Source organism: Drosophila innubila (assembly GCF_004354385.1).
Source record: "Drosophila innubila isolate TH190305 chromosome 2R unlocalized genomic scaffold, UK_Dinn_1.0 1_C_2R, whole genome shotgun sequence".
NCBI lineage: Eukaryota > Metazoa > Arthropoda > Insecta > Diptera > Drosophilidae > Drosophila > Drosophila innubila.
Genome location: NW_022995374.1, coordinates 19,592,752 through 19,620,489, shown reverse-complemented (window position 1 = coordinate 19,620,489; position 27,738 = coordinate 19,592,752). Strand labels below are relative to the sequence as shown.

Genomic DNA, 27,738 nt, shown 5'->3' with positions numbered 1-27,738 from the left:
TTCTAAAGGCTTTAATATCTTGAGGTGCTCTACAACTAGAATACAGAGATATACGTTCATACATGTATATAATAAATTTATATATAAATTGTCGCGTTCAAAACATGCTCCAAAAATACCCGAAACTGCATTCTCTAGTCAGTTTCAGCTTGTCATACAAAACTCTTACAAATGCCTTACAAATCTATCATAAGCGACGTTTCACTGTGCTATATCCCATATACATATATAAGTTCGAGTATTAGGTAGGTATTTCATTTTTAGATGATCTCAAATAAAGGGACACAAATACGAATATTCCAAGTGCAAAAAACTCCTTTAACAGGATAATTCCGTTGATCTTCGTGCTGTTTCGCTCTGCACACAGTAATCACTGTCCTTCAGCTCACGTCCTGTGATATCAGCCAACGAATTGGGATCCATATTTGATAGTTTATCCAAATCAGCATCGTTCAGTAAATTTTGCTGTAGTTTTCCCACCAATTTTCGCAAACGCTGAGCATCCAACGAAGTGCGACGCATATTTGCATTATAATCACTGGGCTGTAAATGGCAAAAAGTACTTTACAGTGAAGCCTTAATAGTAGAGGACTAAGCAACAACTTACATCCCGCCACTGTTCACCGGGAAAAACGGCAATCAACTCAGCATTTGATTCTAGTGTGGAAAAGTATTCCTCATCATCAATTTCGGTGCCATCGCAGTCCAAATGAATTGCCGGATTCTGAACACGTTGAAACTTCGCGCACACCTTGAGCCGCAACTCGGCCAATGTTGTGGCCACAACGGCCTTGCGAATATTCCTTGTAATGTCCTTGACCTGTGGGCGAAATTTTAATTGGTTTTTTTATCCCCAAGGACTGGCACAACAAACCAAATAAACCCCCAAATCAATCTATATTTGAGTGGCAAGCTTTATCTATTACTTTAATTTCTTAAATCATTTATTTAGTAACTCATTTACTCGATTTTACTGGAAAAAATTAAAGCTTCCTGTATATTTTCTTTTTTATGTCTTCCAATAATAATTATAAATAATTAATTAATACAAAGGTACGGTTTGGAAAACATTATTCGATTAATGACCTACATTTCTACACTTTACTATATTAAGTTTTGTTTAATTTATTTTAATAAAATCACTAAATAAAGTTAGATTCTATTTAAATCAAGTGACCTTACTACTATAAATACTTATTTCTATAAAATTAGGTTTGAACCCTATATGCTTACATACATTTTTATATTTATAATAAATCTTTCCTATAAGTTCAGTGAACTCTTTCCAGGGCCATAACTGTACACAAAAGTTAACTACTCCGGATTAAACTGTCATTGCCTTTAACCTATTACGAAAATGTCGCTTTTTATATTGAGGGAGTCGCGAGACAACAAAGAAAACAAAGGACGAAAACGATGTTTGTCTTAATTTCAAATAGTCCTGAGGCTGTCTGAGAATTGCCACCCTCAATTAAGCTGCCAATAATGACAATATGAATCCAGCGAAGCGCATGACAACGAATATCGAAAAGGGACAGGTGACAAGTGGCAAGTGGCAGCTGCAACATGGGGCAAACAACTAACATAATCAATTTATTATTTACCATAACAATAAAGCCTCAAATAATAACAAAAGCAAACAGGTAAAAACAATTTTAGCATGTCATGCGTTCAGGTATCAGACGTATTATATTTCAGGAACCCCTAAAAAGTGTTGTTCGTATACTTCAAAGACCAAAGGTCTGTTTAAATATTTAAAGCATAAGCTTTCAACTGGGTCAAGTAAGCAATTTGGAGAAAAAGGACATGGCAAAAGGAGCACTCAGAAAAGGTAAGGAAAAGCCAGCTAAACCTAAATAAACTTAGCAAATTGTTCGCCTTTCTGCTTATTACTGTGCCCTATTAATATTCAGCATACATCATGTTGTACACAAGTGCAGAATCGATTTGATGCTAATTAAGTAAATCAAATAAATGGAATAAAATAGGCAAATTAAAATTTTAATATTATAAAATATATAAAAAATATATTTTCAATATAACAATATGTTGTAGATTAATTATATTTATTCATGCACACAATTATATGGATATAATTATGAAGCGAAGATACAACATAATTAAATTTCAATAAATATAAAAGGTATAAAAATTCATTAATATTTATTTTAAAAATAATGATGACTAGTTACAGAATTCAGAAAAAGGTAAAAAAATGCTAAACCTAAGTAAACTAAACGAATTGTTTGCCATTTAACTTATGCATGTGTCTTATTAATAATGAGCATAACTCAAGTTGTGCACAAGAGAAGAATCGGTCATACTTATCATCATCATCGTTAAGAGTAACCTTTTATCAGCTGCGTCATCATTATCATTATGTTAGGCAGACGTGTCTGTCTAGGGCGTGACAATGAAGTTGTCATTGCATTAAGCCAAAAAGTCGTGTCTGCCCAATATGCTACAAAACATATCAATCATTGATCCAAACCAATTATATCGCCCGGAATATCCATCAACTGGTCGACGACAACAATGAAAATTTATCAAGCATTTTATGCGAATTTCTATAGACGTTTTTCTCCCACTTTTCCCATTTTCCCTTTACAGCCACCGCTTGACTGCGTGTTGGCCATTAAACTTGTATTTACATTTGGCATGGCCTGAACTCCCGCTGACTTCCAACTACATTTGCCGCACGAGGACTGTTTAAGAAGTTTGCCTAAGCGAAACGTGAAATTTAACGCACAATTTCCACAAATTCTTTGAACAAACCATTGCTGATTGCCATGTTGGCTAACTGAGAAGCTGTGAAGCTGGTCGACTGCCAGACTGGCTAAGAGACTGACGGACTGAGAGAGTGGCAAATTGGGAAACTGGGGAAAGTGGGAAAAGCTGGGACTGGCTGGCATATGCCAATGGCCTGTGGCTTTGTTTGCGCTTTATGCGTTTCTTGACTTTTGTTTTGGCTGCGTGTTTTTAACCTTTTGCCCAGCTTCCTATTCCAAAAAAAATTCAACACAATTTGCAGTTGTTTTCCTTTGGCTAAACTATGTTTTTCATTTACCAACTTCCATTGTCCTTGTCCTTGACTTGGTCTTTAAAATCAACTACAATTTGTCTCTATTTTTTCGATTTAATTGAAAATGTTTCAAGTACTTTTGATACTTTTGAATGAGTGTCAATCTTAGTTTAAGTGTTGTTGTTTGATTTTAAGTTAACAACAGGAATTTCAGGTATCTGTTTGTTCTTCTGTTTAGTGTCAATTGACAGCACTTTGTGACTCCCATTGTAATGGACAAATTCACTGGCAAATACTTAAGACATGTTTGTCAGATTGAACTGAAGTTAACGTTCATTGTCGGCATTCTACCTGTTCAATATTGTTTTGGCAAATTCACTGAATATGGACAGGACACTGGACAGGATATGGACCAGCATAGTTAATAGCAAACAGAACAGAGATACAGCAGAGAGTAAAGAGTAAAGAGCATTGGCAAGGACAATGAGCAGATGAAAATGCATTCATGCATATAGAATGATACGCCTGCGTTCTTTCTCTCTCTCTCTCTCTCTCTCGCTCTATATCTCGCTCTCTATATCTCTTATTCAGATGCGTATCTGCTTCTGAGTATGTCCATCTGAATTGTTGTCAATACAACTGAAATTAAACAATGGAGACACCACAACAGGCAACATTCTGGCAACACATTTGAAATTTGCAGTTAACCCGCAGATTTCTGTTTAAGCCAAGGCTTAATTAATACATAAAACTGTAATAGACTTACTGGCAATATAAAATACCAATATATGCAATAAGGTGACAAAATTAAATTATTTTTGAGTAAGACTAATAAATTAAGGAACATTATAACTAAAATTTAAAAAATCAAATAAAATAAAGCAACTAAAATTTAAAGTGATAAAGAAAATTCATTCATAACAATGTGTTTTATTTATTAAACATCGACTTAAATCAATCCACAGATACAAATTAACTTCAGCCAAATAATAGAAAATTTAATTACAAAATAAACTAATCATAATATTTTAAATAAATAATAAATAATTAAAAGAAGCAGTAAATTAATAAATAACACAATATAGTAAATAATATTAAGTTAAATTATTAAAAAACAACTTTTATGTAGCATTTTATTTATAGTATAATGTAACTCAAAGTTGCAAAAAGATTTTAAAGTAATTTAATATTAAATAGTTTACGAGTTTACTCTACTTTACTATAACGAAAAACTCCTTTCATGATCAGCTTATTCATAATTTTTTTCCATGTAAAACTTATTCATTTAAACTACTCCACAGTTTTTCCTTCCCCAATGAGCTTACATGCATCTGTAGATATTTTTTTCCATTGAAATCTGTATTGTAACTCCATAGATTCTCATTGAGCGTATCTTGTTGCACATTAATGTCGCTAACTTGCCACGATTTCTCTGGAAAATGTCATGGCAATTGTGTCGCTTTCCAATTGTTATGGTTAATTCAAATCATTTAAATTGTTTTGCCGAGAGCATTAAAGATTTTACAGCTATTAAAAACAGAACAAACTGTGAGTTACATAGCAATTTACATGTCTGTCGTCACATTGACACGTATTTGCAGTTACCTATTAGCAAATATGTAGTCAACAGTTACTTGGCTACTTGATGCTGGCCTATGGAGTGTCGTATTCAAGTTGCACGCTTGTTTGGACATAAATAATGCTTGTTTATTTGTTTTAATGGGCAACGTTGCGTATACGCAACGTGTGTTTGTGCGAGCATCGTCTGAAATGCTTTTACTTTTTGTATTTACAATTCTGTTGGTAGCTTAATTCCATCCCCCACTGGTTTTCATCTGATTCCCACTTCCTTTCTACCTAGTTGGTTTTTATTTTGCATGACATTCATTTGCTGAGGGATTTTGGAGCTTCTTGTTCCTTTTTATTTTTGTTTTTTATTTTGTGCCATTGCCAAGGTGGAAAACCAACTGTCCTCACTGACTGCTATGAAAAAGCAAATGCGTTTTCCATGTCGCATTTTTACAAATGCCACAGATGGCCATAAGAAGAAGTTCTTTTTATTAGTACCCACATTGAGGCCTTGTAGTGCATTTCATTCAGATTTTTTGTTTTTTCTTTTACGATCACCTAACGAGCTATTAAGACTGAAGCAAGATTAGTTTCAACTAGTTGCAGTTGTTGTTAACCTTGGCTTTTACCTAATAGCCATTCTATGACAGCTAGAAATAGCTGCTTTTCAAGTTGCAAGGACTAATATGTCAACTATCCATTCGGTAGATATAAGAAAACAAATGTTTAACCCATTAAAATGTGTATAAAAAAATTTCATGTGAGCGCTTCACATGATGTCTTTATAAAACAACTTGTCTATTATAAATGAAAATAAAATGTGCATTTAAAAGATCTACTTTTTTTTATAAGCTCAATAAAAGTTTCAAAGTTAAGTGAAAGTTAATAACTTTTTTTAGAATTTCTGTCTCTGTCGTTTTCATCTCAGCAAACTTTCTGTTAGTTGACACTTCTCAAAGCAACCTCAGCGTAAAACAAATATCAAAGAAAAATATAATATATACAACTTTTTTATGCTTCATTATAAATAAATAAATAAATTATTTTTTGTGTCATTTAAGCTACAAAGCTACACTTATTTAATTTTTTGACAAACAGAGAAAAAAATTATTTAGAGATTAAAATTAAATATTTATTTAATATTGAATTAAACTATACATTTTAAATCAATTGTTGTCTACTGCCTTAAATTGAGGTTAAATAAATTAATAAACATTAAAATGGTCAGTATTATTATTTGACTAACTGTATGCTTATGCAGACAACAACAGAGGTAGTGATCAAGTGAATGTTGTCCCTATAAACTCTTATCTATTATCATTTATCAATCAGCCTGTCTGTTTATCTAACACATTTTGTGATGCATCGCGTTCACACACACCCACGCTTTACACACACTCACACACACCACACCTAGACATGTATTGTGCGGTTGATTTAATTAATTACAATTGTTGAAAAAGTGGTACATGCCAGTTATGAAGACAGACAACCTGTCAGATAGACATCCAAGGCAGATGTTAGCTAACAATGAAAGCATGTCGGAATAATTTACATGCTTATTAATTAGATGTATGCCACATAAATTACGCATACGATACGTGGGCCAAACCAACTGACAAAACAAACTCAACACAAAAGTTTCCAGATGTTTTTCCCTTGTTTTCCTTCTGTCAATTAATATTCGGGTCTTGACAAATTTACAGGCACTTGTGAAGCACATTTCAAACGTTGGCCAGTTATAAAAGTTTTGTGCGCTAAACGATTTGTCTTAGACAGTTGATTTTGTTAAGGCGCTTTTGAGCGTTTCTTCAGCACACAATAAATCGATTAGGACTTTCGGGGAGTCAAGGAGTCGTGAAGTGGCTGCTTTCATGTCTGGCGACGCATTGCCAAGTGGCAGACACATCGTTATCGGCACCAACGCGCCACAGACAGTGGCAGCTTAGTTACGCCTCAATGATGGTGGCAGCAACTAATAAAAAATTTACTTTATATACTGTAAAAGCCGTTAAGCTATCTCTGCCCCAGAACTTTCCTCATGTCCAGGCTTTAAATTTGGCCAACACTTTTAATTAATTTCAATTGTTGGCGAAATGCAATTGCGTTTTATACCTATTATTATTAAGCCAAATATTTTATTTAGTAATTTATGTATAACAGGAAAATAAGTTTTTAAAATAATTTATTAAATTAAAAGATATTTTCAATTGCTGGCTAACCGCAAAACTATAAGTTAATACTATTATTTAATTATATATTTTAAGTCCAGTATGATCATTGAAGAGAAATACCCTATTTAGAACTTTAAACACACTAATAAATATAACTAATAATTTTAGCAATAAGATTTTGAAAAGGAACCCAACAGATATTTTATTCAATATTCATTTTCAATAGTGCAAAGTTGAAACTCGCAAAAAGTATGCGAATAATGAACATTCCTTGCACTCTAAATAATTTCTTTGATATACAAGTGTGCTTTTAATTAGATTATTCCATTTGTTGCGCTTTAGATGTGAGTACTTATTAAATATTTTACTTATATTTAACTCGCAGAGATTCTGCTTACCTCTTATAACAGTTTCAGCTTGAGGTCTCTGTTATGTGATTACTCTAGAAAAATGTGCATAGAATTTAGTCAAGCTGTCAAGGTTTCACTAAATCCACTTAATCGAATCAAGCTACATTGGATATACCGCTAGCTGTGGCTGTTTTCACTTTTAAAAATACCGAAATTTCCTAAAAGTATGCAGTAATTATCGAACAGTTGTTTTATAGATACAATTTAAATCAATTTAAATTATTTTAAACAAATTTACATTTAGTAAAGAGCACTTGATAGTCGACCTAAACGTACTTTCTTGCTTTAAACTGAAATTAACTAGGCTTTAAGAACAACGGCAAGTACAAGAGTCTGTTGTGAAGAGGCCTGCAAATTGAGGGTACACATTTTAAACCCAATTTACTGGGCCCTTGAAATTCAAACAAGCCTAAAGGCTGCATGAAAAAAATAAAGAGAAAATCTGACCCAAGTCCTGCTTCAAGTGGCAGACTCTCGAAGCCAACTGCTTTCGAGTGTCCTGTCGCTTGCTCCTTAGCTTCTTGACTGGGCTGACCATCAGAAATTCTGCGCCCCTGCGTCAAACAACAACAAACAATGGAGGCCATAATCACTTAACGAATTGCGGCCCAGCTAACAATTGGTATGCATATCCATATGCATATCCAAAGCAGAAGCTGCCAAATGGTTTAAGAAAGCATTTAACTTGTACGGATAAAAACAGGGACCAAAACGACTTAAAAAATACACATCAAAAATAGTATTTTTGGTATTTATGATGAATTTTATATTGTTGGTTAGTGGATTTAAGTTTTATTATATATTTTTGTAATAGAATACATAAAAAATATTTTTTTTGTAGATAAACATAATACAAATTTAATATAAAAATGCTTAGACTCTTAAATAAAATAAGAAGATTAATGAAACGTTAAGATTTTATTTTTAAATGAAAAATAAAATAATAATAATAAAATAAATAATTTTAAATTAAAATAAAAATTAAAATAAAAATTAAAATAAAAATTAAAAATTGTATATCAAAGGATTACCCACCATCATATTTAGCATCCCTGGTAAAGATAACCCACCTTAAATGGCTTGCTGTTGTCGAGCTCAGCCAGATCCTCATCCGCTGTGGTGGGCGGTGGCGTGGGCGTATTCGGAGACAATGCCAGCTCCAATGTTATGCTGTCTGCCGTATCATCCGCATCCGCATCGGCATCCGCATCAACATCAGCAGCAGCAGCAATAACATCCGCATCAACATCAACAACATCATCAGCTTCATCAGCATCATCAACATCTTCAGCGTCGGTTTCAGCGTCGGTTTCAGCTTCCATTTCCGCAGCACGCATCAAAGTTCTTTGTCGTGGTGTTCCTCTTGTTGTTGTTGTTCTGGAGACGGCAACCTGAATCCGTCCAGACATTGAAGACGTCATCTCCGTTATTTCAGCTTTCGTTTTTATTGCATTCATTTCAGTCATTTTTTTCTATGTATATTTCTCTCTTTAAGCTTAACAATTTAAACTTATTCAAACGTGAATTAAAATATTTAATACTTGTTGCTAGTTTTTTGCCTCCGCTTTGTTTTTTCTTTTCTTTGTTAATTTAATGATACATTTAAAGGATAACAAAGCAGCTATTGTCTAAAAATGTTATAAGCATTCTATAATGATATACTATTCTTTTAATTTTGCTTTTTAGCTAACGTAATTTAATTAAATAAAATAATTATTTTCTTTTCTATCATCAAAAGACACTTGAAACTTTCCTGAAGTTTAACTCGAGTTGAATTACAACTTTTTGTTAACTTAATTCACATACATGGAAAATGTTTCTAATTGAATACGCGTTTCTTTTGTTGCTCGGGTTTTTTTTTGCCGTGGCAGCCGCATCCGCCAATTGCAACACAAGCCGGCCGAACTTGGAATAAATTGTCAGACAACAGTGCGTGCTGTATTTAAACTGACTTTTCCAATTGTTTGTGCTGTCTTTGCAAACGCACAAAGCAAATGCAAAAGCACAGTTTACAGTGAGCTTCGAAAGAGTGTGCGCTGTTAAGCTGCTGTTAGGACACTGTTAGTTCTTTTTTTGTGTGCAGTCAAAGTTTGTGCACATTTAATGGCACTAGGCCTACACCTGTTCCCAGCAATGTCTGGTCTGCTCAGCAAAGTTTTCTATTTTCTAATTTTTTTTTATATAGAAGAATTCATGGCAGCGCCTAGTAAATTGTTGCACTCAACAACGTAAATAAATACGAGTATATATATATTTACATACATATTTGCACACTCATATATTTGACTTGAACTTTTGCTCTGTACTTTGTGTAAGGGCAAAGTTTATAAATGCAATAAAATAAAGTTGGCAATTTCTGGTCACTCTTCCTCTCTCTCTCTCTTTTTCCCTCCATGTCTGCAAACTCAATAGGCAGCTGAAAAATGTCATTTAAGGATAATAAGGTCCTTCGTCTCTGCACTTAACGCATAATTAAAATTGTCGGGCTGTTTGCAGAAGTTTCAACAAAGGTGCATCGTCAGACAAAAGAGCTGATTTATAGCACCAAAAAAATAGTCGTTTAAACTGGGTATGACATTTACATATCACCTCCAATTTGCTGGCATACCAATAAGCAATTCAAAAAGTTTATTTACGCTCGGATATTGAATTTAAATTCATGGAATTTTGCAACGTAATGCATACGAAATTCAAGCCGCATTTTAACATAAAACTGCACTAAATTTAACTTTGCAATCTGTGCAAATAACAAATTTACATTCTCATTTATAACCAAGTTAAGCCTGCTATACAAAAAAAACATTCCGTATACGCAGCGTGCAACGCGACTGCAGTAATTGTCAGACCGTCAATGCAGCGCACGCAGCACGGAAGTTGCCCGAAATTTGCAGCGATTTACAAACTGAATCACAACAGAGATGTCTACGTGACTGGCGGTAAGATCACGCAAAGTGCTGCCATTTTATTGAACCAAATATCAATTTAATTTTGTGGAGATTCGATTATAAAACGAACGTTTTTCGATCAATTTTTTGCAAAACAAATTGAATACAGAACTTGAAATAAAAACATTAGTGAAGCGTTATTGGAATTATTGGAGTGAATGGCATTTAAAAATTATATTTAGATAATTTTCTATACAAATGTATTTTTTATTAACGTGTTTCAAAAATATTTATACAACTAAATAATAATCAAAATAAAAATTGTTTTACTAAAATGAAATATAAAAATGAAAATAAAGTATTGTAAAAATAAAAATTATAGAGCAGTTATGTGAGTGTTTTTTTTTTTTTTTTTTTGAGAAAATATTGTTTTATTATTAACAGAAGCACATGTAAGATTAGGATATTTTCTTCTAAACACATCGAAAACTCGCGCTTTATTTAAGTAAAATACTATCTACATATTTAAAATAAAATATTAAAAATTTCTTTCATTTTTTCTCACAATCTTTTAAATTTTAAAACACAAGTCGAATAAATAAGTTATATTTTAGCTATTTCAGATTATTTTGACTGTATTGGGCATGTTTTAAAAAAACCACTGGAGCATCTCTAATTACCTATCAGAATGTCCTTGACAAACAATGCGCGTCTAAAAGCATGCAATGCATTTTGCATATTTCAGCATTACTCTGACCCGACAATTCAGCACATTTTGCACATATCGCGCCATATTTCATATGTTTCGCAAAATTACAAGCACACACATATACACAAATACTGTCAGAGTAATAATTTCCGTGTTCATTTCCTTGCGGCAATCAAACAGAGCGATAATTTATGAAGAAACCTCGCTAATTGTGCATTGAAACGAGGCGCGAATACTTTTGCATATGCCACGTTTGCATTTAAATAGGGGTAAGGAAAAGGGGAGCAGGGAGAAGAGAAAAAGCAACTAAAGGGTCAGCATAACAAATTGAAATTTATGCGTTGCAACAGCCGTTGCCACAAGGTGAGGCAGCAACAACAGCAGCAGTCGTTTTTAATTATGGTGCATGACCTTCGTCGTCTGCAGTTTGACAAGCATTGGAAGGCAGCTAGATTAATTAACTGACATGTCGTCGCTACCAACGGAGTACTGAGAACTGAGCAGACCAACAGAAAGGTCACACATGTGGCTATGATTAATTGTTTTGACTCTGGCCATGCGATTTTTGGACACTTGCCCAGCACACACTGTACTCAACTTTGACATTCAGCTTCCGCATCTAAACTTGTCAAAAAAAAAAAAAAAACACATATATTCAAACGGCAACTGAAACTAAAACAAATCGTGAATTGTGTATCCATGCAATAGCTAAATATTTGCGAAATTGCGACTGCTGGCCTTTGAATTTGAACTGAATGAATTTAAACAAAAATAAAAAAACGAATGCCAAAGAAGCGCAGAAAAAATTGCAAGCAATTTAATTAAATTTATATATTTCTGCCTACACACATTCAAATAATGCAAAGAATGTAAGTCGGTTTTTTTAAACAATTTTTGGGCCTTGTCTCAGTTGTTTTTTTGAGTTTTCCCTTCGACTTTAATGCCTTTTGTATATGTAATCGCCTGAAGCAAGCAATTAAATTTGCTCGTAATACCATAATTAATTATCCACTTGCCTGCTCATTTTATTGTTAAATGTTTAATTATGATTTCAATTTTACGAATTGATGGCTAAAATGAGTTTACAATATCAAATACATATTATTGTCTTCACAAATATAGTAAGATTCAAAAAAGCTCTGTTTCAAGGGTCCAAATCAATCATAATTTGCCTTAAAGTAAGCTGCACTCGAACCTGACACCTTGTTTTTAAGTTGGACTAATGATTTGGTTTCTATGACAACTGCCTCTTAATTTACATTAATTACAGTTCTCAAAAGTATGCTTTGAATTTTTGTATATAATATTAACACTCAAAAAGTCTTGATACAGTTGAAGCCGGTTATGTATTTGTATTTTTTGAAAAATAATTATCACAGATTTATAAAATAAATATACCATATACAATAAAAAAGTTAATAAAAAATTATTTAACGCATGTTTTGGTACCAATTGGTATAAAGTTATAATTTTATATATATGTGTCTATAAATGGAATAAAAAAATTTATAAATTAATAAATATATTTTATGAAAACTAGTCAACTAAACTAATAACATATATTTATTTTTTTTAAATCTATTTTTTTTTTGTAATCAAGTTGATGTTAAATTCCTGAACTTCTGTATATATTATTTGCCTATAAGTCCCTCAGCTGCTGTGTAAATTGTATTTTCCCATTGACCACATTCTTTTGACGGTCATCCAGGCAACTCGGCATGTTGCGCGTTATTTCTGTTGAAGGACTTTTCTTTCCCGCTGTTCGACTCCAGCGACGATAAAAAGGTCAACTTACGTATATTTGACACATTCAACGGCATTATAATATTTTATATTTGTGTTTGTCTAATACTAAAAATTTGCATTATCCACAGCTGTGTCTGGGCAGTGAGACAGAGAAGGAGATAGATGCAAAGAAAGAGAAGGAGACAGAGGCATATGCTCTTTTATGAAGCCTGTGGCAGCAGCTAATGACTTTGGCTGCCGAAACAAATCAGCAAGACAGACAGACGGACAGACACAAATACAAGCTTATACATAGACACCCACACACACAGACAACACACACAGACATCACACAGTTACGATGGCAAATGAGGCAATCTAAGTGGTTGTTGTTCTTGCCGCCTGCGGCACAAGCTGCACAATTATGGTGACGCCCACTTTCCGCCTCTCACCGCCCACTTTCGTCTTCCGTCTTTTACCTCCTTTCGCAGTGTCGCATTGCCGCCTCTTTGGCTGCCTTCGCATTTGTGCCACGGGGCGTATTAGTAATGCCCATTGCGGCATCTAATACAAAAACTTGTTGTTGTTTATATGCAATGTGAAACTCAGACACACACACACACATACACACACACACACAGCACATAACACAACACTCCCCGCAGCTCTTTTACATATAAGTATTTGGGAAATAAAGGGAAAAAATAATAAGTTAACAACGAAATTGTGGAAAATTATGAGCTTGCCTCGCATTTTCATTCGATATGTTGTTTACTCGACCACGCCCCCCGCTGCTGCTGCCCGCCTTCCTAGCTGCCAATGTTACCAGACATTTGACATCTGTGTTCAGTGCTCTGACACTTACTCACTTATTTCCTCACTTGTTTGGCCATGAACCTCGATTTTCTTACTCTGCTCATCTGCAAAAATTTGTTACAGTGGCTAAAAGAGTTGCTTGTACAGTGGAATAAAATGGAAGAAACATAGCTTTGATTGTTAAATAAAATAAAAATCTTATGCAATTATTATTTATTTTTTTTTAGATATTAAAATTAAATCTAAAAATGAATTTTGTTTACAACTTTAGCATCTAAGCAAGTGTTATATAAAGTTTCACTTTGTAGCGCTCAATGTTTCATATTATTAAATGCTTGCTATAAAATGTCGTTTCTTTTATATCTTCATACCCATTATTTAAAAAATAAGTAAAATGATATTTACTATATATATAGATTAATGGTAATTAAGGTTATCTATTATTTTTGTCTACCATTCTACTTAATCGCTTCAAGATAAGTCAAACAGAACGGTGTTTTTTAATGTATGTAGAAATGTAATCATTCTGGTTTTCCTCATACATTCTTAAAATACGCAGCTGTACAATCTGAGTTAGATTGGTAGAATGGAAATCATTGCATGCGATTGACTTTGAGCAAATAATCAATTCAAGTATGTTGAGTTGCTTAAGGTTTTGTAAAAACTGATTAAAAGGCAGACAATCATCACACTTATTCCACCAAATGTACTCTAAGTTGGGGAAATTTGATGAGAGAAAATGGAGATATTCACTGTTCTTATAAATATTGGGAGTTGTATCTATAACAATTGAAGATACGTCTGTTTTATTGCCATTTCTGAAGATACTCCATTGATAGTCCTCAGCGGTCATTTTGCATTGAACTGTTCGTTTGTTAAGTCGAACTCCTTGTAGTTCTGCAAGGCAGTGGAAGATTGTCATCGCTTCTTGATCCAGCTCAAAATGCCCCTGAATTATAGGCGTAACACCTTCTCGGTCTACTTTTAACCTTTCGCCTTTTAAATGAGATGTACATTTTGGTTCTTTTCTCAACTTTAGACATGCCGATTCAACAATGGATTCACAAGTAACTCGGTAACTTGAATTTAAAGTCAATTCATAACCATTAGCACTTTCTATTGCAAGATACAAGTACAGCCACAAAATCCTAAGTGTTTTTATCCACATTTGAAAGATTAAAGCAGTAATTCCGTCTGCGTGGTTGCCAAATCAAATTGAAACTGCGAAACGTTGGGATCAGCTTACTTTTAATATGAAACAAGTGGGAAAGGATATAATCGAGATCCCGACCATAGGATACCCGTTAACTATTTCAATATATATATGAAAGTATTTTAAATAAATCATTTGTATTACTTTGGAAACATTAAATCGAAATATCTGCCATTCTAATTGTTCAATCTTGATGCGATTCAGTGGGATAATAGATAATATTACTAGACAACGTTAATTACCATAAAAACTGTATTATCTTAAAAACTCTGGCTGTGGTGGTTTTTCGCGATTCGCGGGTCGGTGGGGGGCATGGGAAACATGCGTGCCAAATTTGGTTACTCTACCTCTTATAGTCTCTGAGATCCTTTTGTTCATACGGACGGACAGACAGACGGACCGACGGACAGACACATCGTAAAGACAGACATCGTAAAGAAATACATTTATTGTACATTTTTATTTGGTCTACCTATAATTTTATTTAAAACTATTATATTATTTTTTTATTATTTTTTTTTATACTTTTTTTTGGGCTTTTATTTTTTAAGAGAATAAGACTCTATTCATTTCTAAACAATTATCTCAAACAATAAAGCAATTTTGATGTTACTTGCAAATCGCCACACTTTGCCCCACTGTGCAATTTTTAAAAAATGCTAAATTGTCGCAGTCTTGCTTTATCGCACTTCAAAGCACTTTGGGTCGCAACCGAAAAAAATAAAAAAGTCAAGCCAAATTGAATTTTTGATGGGCGTCAATTTCTTAGAGTAAAGTAAAATAAAAAGGAAAACCGTCAGAGGCACACGCCCCTTTAATATAGAAAATGTGACTTTTTAATGAAAATGTAACCGCACATCAAAGGCATTCAAATACAGTCACCTTAATTCAGCTTGAGTTCATATGTTATTTAGATTTTAAATAAATGTGTTAGAACAACAAATGCGTCATGTCAAGGCCACGAAACTACCAACAAGCAAGAGCAATTACAACAAGAAAAATAATAACACGCAGTCCGACGGGAAATTAAAAGCATATTCCGGCAAAAAAAACCGGAGGTAGAAAAGGTGATAGCTCAAAGCGAATGATTGTTTTAGTTAATTTGAGCGCATTAATAATGCAAAGCAAGGTATAAATCGAATTTGGAAAGACGAATGCCACGCCCATGCCCAAGGCAACGCCCACGCCGGCTGACGTTGTCGTCATGAATTTAGGTCAGTTACGGGCTGCAAATCGAGACCAGCTGACTGGCTGTGTGACTGTGACTGTGACTGTGAGTTTTCAAGTGTGTTAGTAGGGCAGAGTAAGGCCTGCCTCTGTTGAAATTGTGGCCTGGTCTGGCTCCGACCTGGACCTGAATCTGGCCCCTATTTGCGCACGTCACAGCTCGTCTCGTGTGACGTCACTTGTGACTGTGCGTTTAATGCAATTAACTGCGGACAATTGCAACATAAAGTTCAACTCAAAGTTCTCTTTAAAGCTCACTCTCAGTCTCTCTTTATCTCTTGTCCTCTCTATCATGCACTTGCTCTCTTTAGCCAGCATGCAAAAACAAATAGAGTTTTGCTTTCATACGCCCTGTTGCACACTTGCGTATATTGCGCATACGCCTTGTTTGACTCGCTCAAACTTAACTGAATTATTTAACTTTTCAGTTATTTATCTAAAACTGTGTATATTAAAATTTAGTTTGTATTAGTATTACTATTTTTATTATCCAATTCTATTTTATTTATTTTTAATTGTAAACATCATCATTTTTTATATTATTTTTACTTTCAAATTATATTTTATTTATTTAAAGTTGTACATGTTATAATTTTATTGTTATTTTAATATTTTTTTTAATTTCCATTTATATTTTATTTATGTAATTTTATATTATAATTTAAATGCTAATTTTTTTTTCAAATTATTTTTTTTATTTCAATTATATTTTATTTATTTTAAATGGTATACATTAATAATTAATTGTTCTTTATATCATTTTTATTTATTTATTATATTTAATTTATTTAAAGTTAGGTATTTACGTAAAGTTATATATACAACAAATTAATTATATATTTTATTATTGTATATTATTATTATTGTATATATTATTTCTCAGCAATGGTGTGAGAAAATTTTAGCCTCATACTTTTACGCTTTGGGCTGCACATTTTTATATTTTATTTTCCAATTATATTTCATTTATTTAAGGTTATTTATCTGGAATTGTGGATATTAACTTGTTAATTTTAATACCTTTGATTTTTTAATTTTTATTGTAAGTTTTTAATTATCACTTTCTATTCGTAAATAATAAAACATTTCACATTTTCTGTTGTTAATATGCATTTATTTATTTATGTATGTATACTGTTGCTTGGTGTATGCTGTTACTCCTATAATTAATAACTTTTTATTTAGATTTATTGCTTATTTCATAATGCATTTCATTGATTTGCATGGGTGTTCTGTATAATTAAATATGAGTATAAGAGTGTAATTGCCATTTTTGCTCTTGATTTGCATTTATTGTTTAAATGTACTAATCTTAAGTGTTTCATTTTGTATGTTTCTTTTTCACTTTTGTTAAATTCTTCACGTTTTTTTGTTTTAGTTGACTACATTATAAGTACATTATATATTTGTTGGGGGTTCACTTGAAGCAATTTCAAACCAGGTCAAGTACAATCTAAGTACAATTATTTAGTTATACTGTACCCTCAAAATAATTATTACACATAATTACAGTCAGTCTCAATTGGCTTTAACAAATGACATTTGTAATGACATTAGTCTAAAAACAATTTCATGTGCGTATCATCATATCAAACATTATATATTAACCTAATTACCCATAGCATATCATCAACTCAGATTTAACTCAATGCAAATAAAAAGGAATTCAAAAAAATAGTTAATTTAAACATTTTAAAATACAATTCATGTTTAAAAAAATTACTAAAAATTCTTTAAACTCGAAGATTTATATTTTCCTGAAAAACAATAAAGGAGCTTTTAATTTTAAATTCTAACTACTCATAATAATTATTTATCAATGAATTTTTTTAGCCGTCACTTGGCCATTTGAACAATAAAACCGTTTTTATATTTATATATATTGTAACTAATGCATTTAAAATTAACATGATATTTTGTTCTAATTACTCATACATGATATATACCTACAATATATTTAATTATTTTCATTTATTGTTGCCGATTTATTTTGATTTATTTTTAAATATTTTTCAGGTGCTTTGACAAAATTGTCAGCAAATTTTAACTACGAAATTTAGTTATTGACATTTAATAGCATTTTCTAAATGACAATCGGGAGTGTTCTCAATTGCACTTTTAAAACTATTTCTTTGGCTTTTAAATCTTTAAGAATATGGAACTCAATACTCCCTTTGACATTTGAGTCTCAGCTAATTAAAATTTTGAAATTTTTATAGAATTAAAAGAATTCTTTAGTTAGTTTATGAGTTTCCATTTTGTATTTGTTGACAATGCTCTGATTGATTGATTTTGTTCAACCTTTTGACAATTTAATGCTAATACGTGTAATATTTCGTTAACTTTCATTTGCTCTTAAATTCTACGAAGCATACTCTTAAGAGTTCTTTTATTCGTTTCGTTCTATTTATGTATTGTTTTATTTGCTACAAATACGTGTATGTTAACCCAATGTTGCAGGACTGATTTTTTCGGTATTTTCGTGGTATTTCTGAAACTTCATTTGATAAAATTGCCATCGCCTTTGGATCCTTAGTTTGGCTATTTCTTTTTGGCCAGGCTTTATCTAAGGCTGCCCAAAATAGGCAGTCAGATGTCGCCATTGTTGCCATTTCCATTTCCATTCGCATTCGCTTCATTTGCAGCCTCGGCATTTGTTTCACTGTTGCTGCAATTAATTGCCTCAGCCACTGTTATGGTTATGGTGGTGTTTTGATTGTCGCACTGGACCACTTCGATGGTGCGTGTATTACTTGCAGCCGTTGCATTCACCTGTCCACTCTCTGCTTCATTCAGCTGTCGTCCAATCTCACGATCAATGGCCTCCGCATCTTCCGGATAACGTTCCGAGCAGAAAATGGCACCTGCCTTCAACAGCTTCAACAGATTCAAACGATCCTCTGCATTTCGTTTGGCACAAAGTGGTCTGAATCAAAAGAAATTATGAATATAAAATACATGAGCTAAAATCACATAACCAATTAGAAATTAATCTTTAATACTTGTGTGAATTTTTATACGATTTCAATATTAAGAAAGGCAACATACGATACTTTCGCAAAAAGGGGTCGATATTGAGTAATATCTATATTTAAAGGAATAATCTAAATGTTTTTCAAAGAAACAGCAGTTTTCTCACCTGCCCGCATCCTTTAGCTGCTCCATAAACTCCTTGCCTGTGATGTCCACTAACGAATTGGGATCCATGTTTGACAGCGAGTCCAAGTCCGCATCATTCATAACGGACACATTGCACAAGTTGTTCTGCAGTTGACCCACCAATTGACGAATCCGTGCCGACTCCGAGCTGTTGGCGTCCGTAGTATCACCGTTCTCCGGATTGCCAGAGATGCTGCCATTGGCGGTGCCATTCGGTGTGGTTATTGTCACGTAGTGGGTTGGCTATAAAACCAAATGACATTATAACATTATATTTTATATCAAATTCGAATACGTGATGTTTTTGTAGCGACTATAATTGAATTATTGTCAGAACAGACGCGTTTCGCTCGTAAAAGTAATTAAATTTATATGAAAATTAAGTAAATAAAGTACAGTACAAAGTGTGCTCAACTGTGAGATACCCGCTTTTTACATATTTAAGGTTTACAATTAATTAAAATCAACTAAAATAATTTGAATTTTACATTTTATCATTAAAAAAGAGTTTCGAAAAATTTGTAAGTATTTAATTTATTTTTGAGAAAAATTTAAAAAATATCAAGAATAACCTTGGTTAGAATAAAAATTGATATTTTTTAAATTGTTTTCCCATTTATCTTATCTCAAAAAAAAAATGGTTTTAAGCATTCAAAACTTTTTAAAGATATATTTTTTTACTGCATTAAAATGTAACCAAAATATTAAGCTTTCAGAAGGGTAAATATAAAGAAGAATGAACTTTATGAAATTAATTATATATTCATGCACTTATCATACCCCTCTGCAAATGGCAAACAGGTTATACGATTAATTATGACATAAAAAAAACATAAAGAGTTAATAAAATAAAATAGAAAGGTTAAGTGTTTACTCACATCAATCCAGTGCTCGCCAGGAAAGACAGCTACCAGTTCGGTGTTCTCGTCCAGGGTGCGGAAATACTCCTCATCGTCTATCTCGGTGCCATCCGAGTCCAAATGGATTGTCGGCTGCTCTTCACATTTCTCAAACTTCTCGGCCACTTTAGCGCGAATTTCCTCCAAGCTCGAGGCGCAGACGGCTTTTTTAATGTTGCGTGTAACGTCCTTGACCTGCATCAGACAGTTTTCCAAACAAAAATAGAGGAAAAAGGGAATATTTAACAGTTACATATGGACGGGGCAATACACAATGAATGAATAATAAATAAATACCAACAGCAGCCCCTATGAAATATTTAAGCCGGACACTCGACAACACCCAAAAAAGTTTTGTAAATGTTTGATTTTGTTTTCTTTACTCATTTTATACGCTTTCAAAAGATAATATAATTGTTCAATTAAGCTCGTAACGCTTACCCAGAATAATTTTTGTAGCATACATATTCGGAGCATTTGAAATAATTATTTTTTTTTTTATTAATTGAATCAAAATCATAACATAGCATTCAAAAATAATTTTAAGTTTTTCAATTTTTCATAAACTGAACAATAAATAAGTTATTTTTTAAATAAGATTTAATTAACACCTTAAAGCCTTGTATTTGCAGACTTAATTGAATTGTGTCTCTACTTCAATGTATTTTAAATTAAGACCAGTTACTAGTTTTATTATATTAATAGTTATAACAAAATCTATAAATACTAAAATAAATAACCATAAACTGAGCAAATATATTTTATTCATATAATATTTATCTTTATCTTAATTAATTGTATTATATTAATTTGTATTTATATAATTACATCTGCTAGAGTATTTAATTAGTGACATGCCCAAAAATGGCAGTTGTTTCTTGTATTTGGGTTTGCTTCTGGCTTAATCAACTTGGCATTATACAGCGCGTGTAGATGAACACATTTTATATATATATATATGTGTGTGTGTATGTGTCTGTGTGCGTATGTGAGTTTGTGTGTTAGGCGCAGTTCCTACGCAGTCGGGAAGGATACGTGAAATCATTACCAGCCTCAAAGTTTGCCAATGCCAAAGTTTGCTATCATGTGGCGTACAAAAATCATACACACTCATATACACACCCACCACTCAAACACACACATAATACATACAGACCATAACAGCTTAGCAACTCCTGAAATTATCTGTAGCAGTGACATTGGACCTGTTTTGTTTTTTGTCTGTTATACCAACAGTTGGTATAATGAATGTTCGCACAGGATAAAGCTGCTATGATTAAATGACGTATTGAAGAACTGAAGAGCAGAAGGATTTACCATCGTGATAAGCCTACAATCATGTCCGTGAATATATATCTATGCAAGCTTATTGACAAATTCAGACCCTCATTAGATAGAAAACGCATTTAATATTGGGCACATTTATGTAAATATGTGTTACAGCCAAATTAAAATTGTTTTGTAATTCAAAATTAATGATTTGCTAATTTTTTTTTAATACTTGCTACTATATCTAATATATATATTTAATTGAAACTTTACAAACTAGAACTAATAAAATATTAAAATTTTATAATAGAACCAGCTGATTTTAATATTAAATAATTATTAAATTATTTATGTCTGTATTTATTAAATAGGTATCTTAAGATCATTATAATAAACTAGATTTATTGATTAAGCTCCAAGATTTTTTATATCTCATTTTGTGACGAACAGTATTCAATTTAATATATAAATTTAAAAAAAAAATATATAAATTTATAAAAAAAAATGTCATCCTGCACGGTGCGCATTGCTCAAAAAGGTTAAGCTTCTTATTACATAAAAATTTTATATTTTAAAAAATAATAAATTGCATCAAAAGGCCCTAACGGCCCCATTAGCTGCAAACAATTAAATGTTGCCCCTCCCACTAAAACCTTCTTATCTCATGAACCAAGCGTGTTAGCTTTAGTATGCCATTTTGTTAGTTAGGATTAAACCTTTCGATCGGTATATAACTCGATCTGATTGTATAGTCGTAGCAAACTTTCCATATTAGCTGTATATATTGCTAGTCGCCTTTCGCACCCTTCGTGCTGCTTTCGTCACTAGCGCGGACTGCTTGTGTGGTCCCGTGATTCGGCTGTTAGAGTCGCCGACCTATCAGATAACTAGAACTACAGTTTGAACAATAGCTGGGTTCGAACTTCGAACCCTGCCATATTCAAAAATCTGTAACTTATATATTCTGTTAATTCTTGAAATTGCACTGAATTGCTTTAAGTACCATGTAAAAAAGTTTACACAAATTAGATTATATCCTCGATTGACTTCAAATTCCACTACTTTAGGAAAACTTCATAAATCACAAATTAAATAAGAAAAGAATTCGAAGAGCTGTCAAAAATGAAAATGAATGTGAAATATGATTTATAATTTATGTGCTCTTTATTACACATTTTCTATAATTTATCCGTTTTCATATTTCACAGTTGGTCTGTCATTTTTGACACTTGAAGCGACTGTTTCCCAAGTTTCTCCAGAATTTGTTTGACCATCAAACAATAAATGCAAAATGGCGGCAGCTAACATAAAATACGCATCGTTCAGTCAAATTCTATGTTTATTAGAGTCAAATTTTCGAGTAATTTATTAGCCAAACATCAAGTAATTATGCCCTCGAGACACAGACACACAAATAACAACAAATCAGGAATAAAAAAAAAGCGACACGAACGGAAAAAAGTAAAACAGGTAAGAGAAATATTGCGCATACGTCACGATAGCCTGTCAGCTGTCGATTGTTTTGGGTACACTAATTGAGATTAATGGCAAGAGCTTAACTAATAAATAAATAAATAGCATAGCTTTATGCGGTCGATAGATATAAGAATATTCTCATTTAGTTAAACAATGTACAATGTAGTTACAAAAAATTGCACTGAAATTATAATAAAATTTAAAAATATATATATATAAAAAATAATAAATAAAATAAAAATAATATTTAAACGTGGATTTAACCATTTTAAACAATGAAATCAATTATTTCAAAGCGTAAGCACTTTCAATATAAGTTATATATAAATATAGTTTATATTAAAATATTTCAGCATATTTATATTAAATAATAAGCTTGTGAATTTTAAAATATTTTATATGTAATGTAAAATATTTTAATGCATAATTTAAAGAGTTAAATTAAAATTTTAAATTATTAAAATTATGATGCTCCTGTCTCTACTAAACAAATAAATCTTGTATCAGGTATTTTGCGCCTAATAAACGATCTATGATGTGAAATTAATTACTTTTATTAATTTTGTTATTTTATTTGAATAGTTTTCATTAATTTGGCATTTATCTATAATTTTAGTATGATGATAGTGCTAATTTTAAAGCGTTGTCTATTTAATTTTAGAACAACAGCAGAGTTTAATTTGACGGCATATATTTTTGAACAATTTGTAAAGCTGATGTTTTGAAATTTATTACAGTGCAGAGTCTGAATTTCAACGAAATGGTGGTAAAAGGGACTTGCTAGAATTTCCTGCACTTTGTTTGCTCCTTTATATGTATTTATGTGTACATGTGTGTATATGGAAACTCCTCTTCTTCTTTTAGTTGAGATGCGCGGAAAACTTGAGCACAGTTTGACATGCACTCGTCTGCCTGCCGCACATCTAAATATTTGTCGTACTTCCTGAGTACGAGTTATGCCTGTCAGCAATTTAATGTTGCATACTTTTAAGTGCATGCCAGAAATGCTGAACTGCAAGGACATGCATGGTTTGTCCTGTTCTGTCCTATTCTGATGCTCCTGTCTCTATTAAACTTGCATGCTATGTTAAATGGCGACTGAGCGTTAAGGTTAAACTGTACATAAATTAGACATGGCCAAGAGAGAGAGAGAGAGAGAGAGATGCAAGAGTTGCAAGTGGCAGCAAAGTCAGTGGCAGTGGCAGCATCAAAGGCTAAGAAAGCCGCACGACTGCACTTTCACAAAAATTTATCACTCTGCAGTCGGCAACAAGGGTTCATAAATAATAGAGCAAGACGTGCAAAATGAAATTCAAGTCGAGTTTGCATTACAACATTTTTATTACAATTACCCAAAGGCTGAAGAGAAAAAGAAAAAAAAAGAATAAGAGCAAAGCATGCTTACAGTTAAACTTAAAGGACTTCCAAGACCTTCTTATGGATACATCCACTAATAAATTGCCAGCCAAAAAAAAACTTTCTTTTTTTGCTTAAAAAATTTATCATATTAAGCCAAAAATAACTTGGCCACAATCAAAACTTTTGCTAACTATTGAAGCGTCTCACAAAATGACAGTTGGGATAGCTAAAAAAAATGTACGGAGAAATAGTTTTTGTATCATAACCATAAAAATATATACAAAAAAAGTGTATTATATAATTCTATAAAAATTCTACAAGCAACTCAGACATAAATGCACTGAAATAAATTAAATTAAAATGTTTATTATAAAATTCAGTACAAGTCTTGTGTATTTTCTAGTTAAGCACACTCGATTTCAACATTTAAATTCACTTCTTTACTTTTCTATCTTTCATTATTAATTGTAATTGCTTACTAAATGTCGTTTTCACAGAATTCCAATTAAATTAAATGCGTTTCATTCAAAGATAATTAAGAGCCCACGTAATTAAATATAAAACAAATAATGTAATTTACTTAAAATTAATTCAACTTTTACGCAGGCCACCTGCAATTTTATTTAATTTAAATACATGTTATAAAAATCTGTTTGAAATTGTGGCTACTGTGGTTGGGTATACAAAAAACATATTTCTGGCTTAATACCCCAAAATCTGCACTCAATATCTAAAAAAAAAAAAAGAAAACACAATTTCAATTGGTTTTCATGCATGGTTGAGACTCAGTTAGTGTCGCTGTCAGTTTTATTGAATGTGTGACACAGTGCCAGAGACTTGAGTGAAATTATACAAACCGATTCTCTACATTTTCCTAACGACAATAATTTATCCGCGTTATTTTATTAAGAAAACGTTATGGCTGATTTATAAACTCAATTAAGGTACAAAATAAAGGTAATTTCATCAGCTATGATATGAAGAATGCTGCAAAGGAAAAATAATCATGAATCAAATTTAACAAGCGAAAATAAGAATGAAAGAAAAGGATACAAAACCAAAAAATTCAAACAAGGAAAACATTTCAAGTACAAAAATCAGAAACAACTAAATCTTGTGAATCTCGGGAAACGAAGAAAGATAGACCAATTCTGTAGCAATGTCTTAATTAATTCCGATTTTCTATTTTAAAAATTATAATATTATTTAGTATATATAGACCACTTTTTGGACAATGATAAATTTATTAGGACACAGTTATTTTTTTTTGATTAGTTTAGGATTTAAGAACATTTTTGCAGCAAAAAATGTTCCTTACGATCATTTCGCAAAATGGTTGATATTATTTTAATAGTTTATATTAGTTTTTAGTTTTAAAAATACATTTTGTTCTGATCTTTTCATCATCAGAATTTTAATTTTTATAAAATCTTTTAAAATTGTTTATTAATAATATTTATGTCGACTGATTTTCATAAATGTTGAATAAATAAAGAAATAAATAAATAGAAAACAAAAAAAAAATAAGATAAATAAATTAAAAGTGAATCTCAACTTAACCAGCTGCCAACTTATTGTGGTAAGCTACAGAAATATCAGACTCAGACTGACCAGGGCCCCACAATGGATCCAAAAGGAAGCTAAAGGAGTTAAATTAGCTAAAATAACCAAAGGAGCCAAAGGACACTCGGCACTCGTGACACGTGTTCTGTCAATCCCGTATCCTTTATCCTGTATCCCGTTTACTCTCTGGTTTAGCCGTCATAATGGCGCCTCTGGCTACGTGTCTGTGTCTCCAATGTTTCACCTACGAAGTACCTAAAAGACTGCAACTTTATGCTGGGTACTGACAGGGGGCAAGGAAAAGGGGAGGGGGAGATGTTGCAACCACAAGCGGAATACTAAATATTTCATAGGCCTAGAACGCAGATTTGAAAGTCGCTGGGGAAATTAGGCGTCAAGTTAAAATTGCTGTTTGAACTATGCCATCAAATTATGTAAATTGTTTTATTTATTATTAATGTTGTTTGTGGGCGTGGCATTTACTAATTACACAAACATGTCAAGCTGAGCTAAATTCAAAAGTTTTAATTTTTTGTAATAGCATTTTCATGGTTATCTGCTTTTTAAGCCGATTTGCGCATCAAAAGATTTTTGAATTAATTATTATAATAAGCAGCGACATTTTAATGGAACTGTTAAAGTGACAGCAAATATGCATTGAAATGACAGTTAAAGGCACACAGTTAAGTTGTAAACAGTTTGCAGTGTAAAGTTGAATTTATCTTGGGTCCTTTCTTTCTTTTGCTGTTCTAAAGTTAAACAATAAAAAAATAATATATCCATGTTATATTTAGACAGCAGATAAACAAATTAGTTCACAACAAAGACAAGGCAGGCAAACAAACAAATGCCAAATACAAACAATTTCCAAGCGCTTTAAGTCCCAAAGTGAAATACCAAAATCAAAAACCAAAAAGCAAAGCCAAATAATTCATGTCAAGTATGCGCATTCTTGTGCTTGCAAAGTCAAAATACTTAACAGCGCTCTCAGCTGCTCACATGCTTGCAAATAAACATGGAATTAACAGCGCTCACTCAACGCCTTTGAGCTTTTGTGCACTCTCTCACTCTCTTTTGCGTACGCTCTTTGGCCTCACGCTCTGCAACTTAAAGTTCACCCAGTTTTAATATGAGCACTTTTTTAAATAGCGCAAATGCGAAACACAGCACGCGGTTATCAACAACAACAACAACAACAACTGCCACACAACGCCCAAAAAAGGGCATGGCAATGGAATACAATTAAATAGCCTCAATGTAAAACAGCAATTAATTAAAACGAACTTACTTTAAATGGCTTTTTGGAGTCACTTGCATTTGCTGTCACTTCCGTCGCATTTGGCATCTTGGTAAAATTTCAGTAGTTACAATTTGTTGAATCTTTTGAAAATATATACATAAATCTTTTACACAGTTATTTGCACATTTGCAGCATTTGTTTATTTTACTATTTAATAAGCATTTATTTTTGCACACTTTTTCACACACACAACAACAACAATACTGGCATTAATCATTTCTTTGTACAAAATGCACTTAAAATGTTTTCTGTCCAGCTTTTCATTTAAAATTCACGCACAGCCGAGCTTTATCTGCAGTTGCAAAAAACGCGAGCGAGCGCCGGTTTCAACTGAACTCTCTTGAACTCCGACGCTGGCTTTTATAGTTGCCAGATCCAAAAGAGAGCGAGAGTAATGAATTACAGAGATGGTGATGGGCTTTTAATAGTTCAATAACATAGCAGGAGAGTTGAATACTTTAAAATTTAAAGTTTAAATTATAATTATTATTTTTGTTACAGTTATATTCTAGTTATATTTTTGCTATCTAATTTATTTATGTTTTTTTAAATTATTTTTTAATACTAGTTATAATGTGAAATATAAAAACTAAAGAGGCAAGCAAACTTTGATCCTTCAAATCAAGTATCAAATTATAAAGTGTATTAACATACTGTTAATAAAGAACAGAAATAATAATAAATAAATATAAATATTAATTTGGCAACACCTAATTTTATATAATTTATATAATTTTATATCGAATTGTTTTATTTTGTTGTGTATTAACAATATCTAAGAAGCAGATACATTTAAAAAATGAAACTCCATTCTGCAGCACCTAAAAAATTTCTATGTTTGTTTACTTTTTAAAGCAGTTTAATCAAAAAAAAAAAAAGAGAAAAATAAATATTTATTATGCTTAGGTTTAACAACAAATGTTATCGCTTTCAGCACTGCTAAACACACTGTTAAAGAGGTAA

At 32.2% G+C, this 27,738-nt stretch overlaps 2 protein-coding genes across 2 annotated transcripts; both read right to left on the bottom strand.

Moving 5' to 3' along the window:
* Positions 1 to 275: 275 nt before the first annotated feature.
* Positions 276 to 8,596, bottom strand: LOC117783751. The gene is made up of 4 exons (XM_034621295.1): positions 8,487 to 8,596; positions 8,246 to 8,399; positions 608 to 820; positions 276 to 543 (listed from the first exon to the last, which is right to left on the bottom strand). Exons 1-4 carry the CDS (start codon positions 8,594 to 8,596, stop codon positions 319 to 321), a joined length of 702 nt encoding a protein of 233 aa, XP_034477186.1. The 3' UTR covers positions 276 to 318.
* A 9,528-nt stretch (positions 8,597 to 18,124) lies between these two features.
* Positions 18,125 to 27,097, bottom strand: LOC117785059 (DNA fragmentation factor subunit alpha). The gene is made up of 4 exons (XM_034622944.1): positions 26,764 to 27,097; positions 19,788 to 20,003; positions 18,890 to 19,152; positions 18,125 to 18,676 (listed from the first exon to the last, which is right to left on the bottom strand). The coding sequence occupies exons 1-4, from the start codon at positions 26,818 to 26,820 to the stop codon at positions 18,340 to 18,342; spliced, it is 873 nt and encodes a 290-aa protein (XP_034478835.1). The 5' UTR covers positions 26,821 to 27,097; the 3' UTR covers positions 18,125 to 18,339.
* Between the last annotated feature and the right edge of the window lie 641 nt (positions 27,098 to 27,738).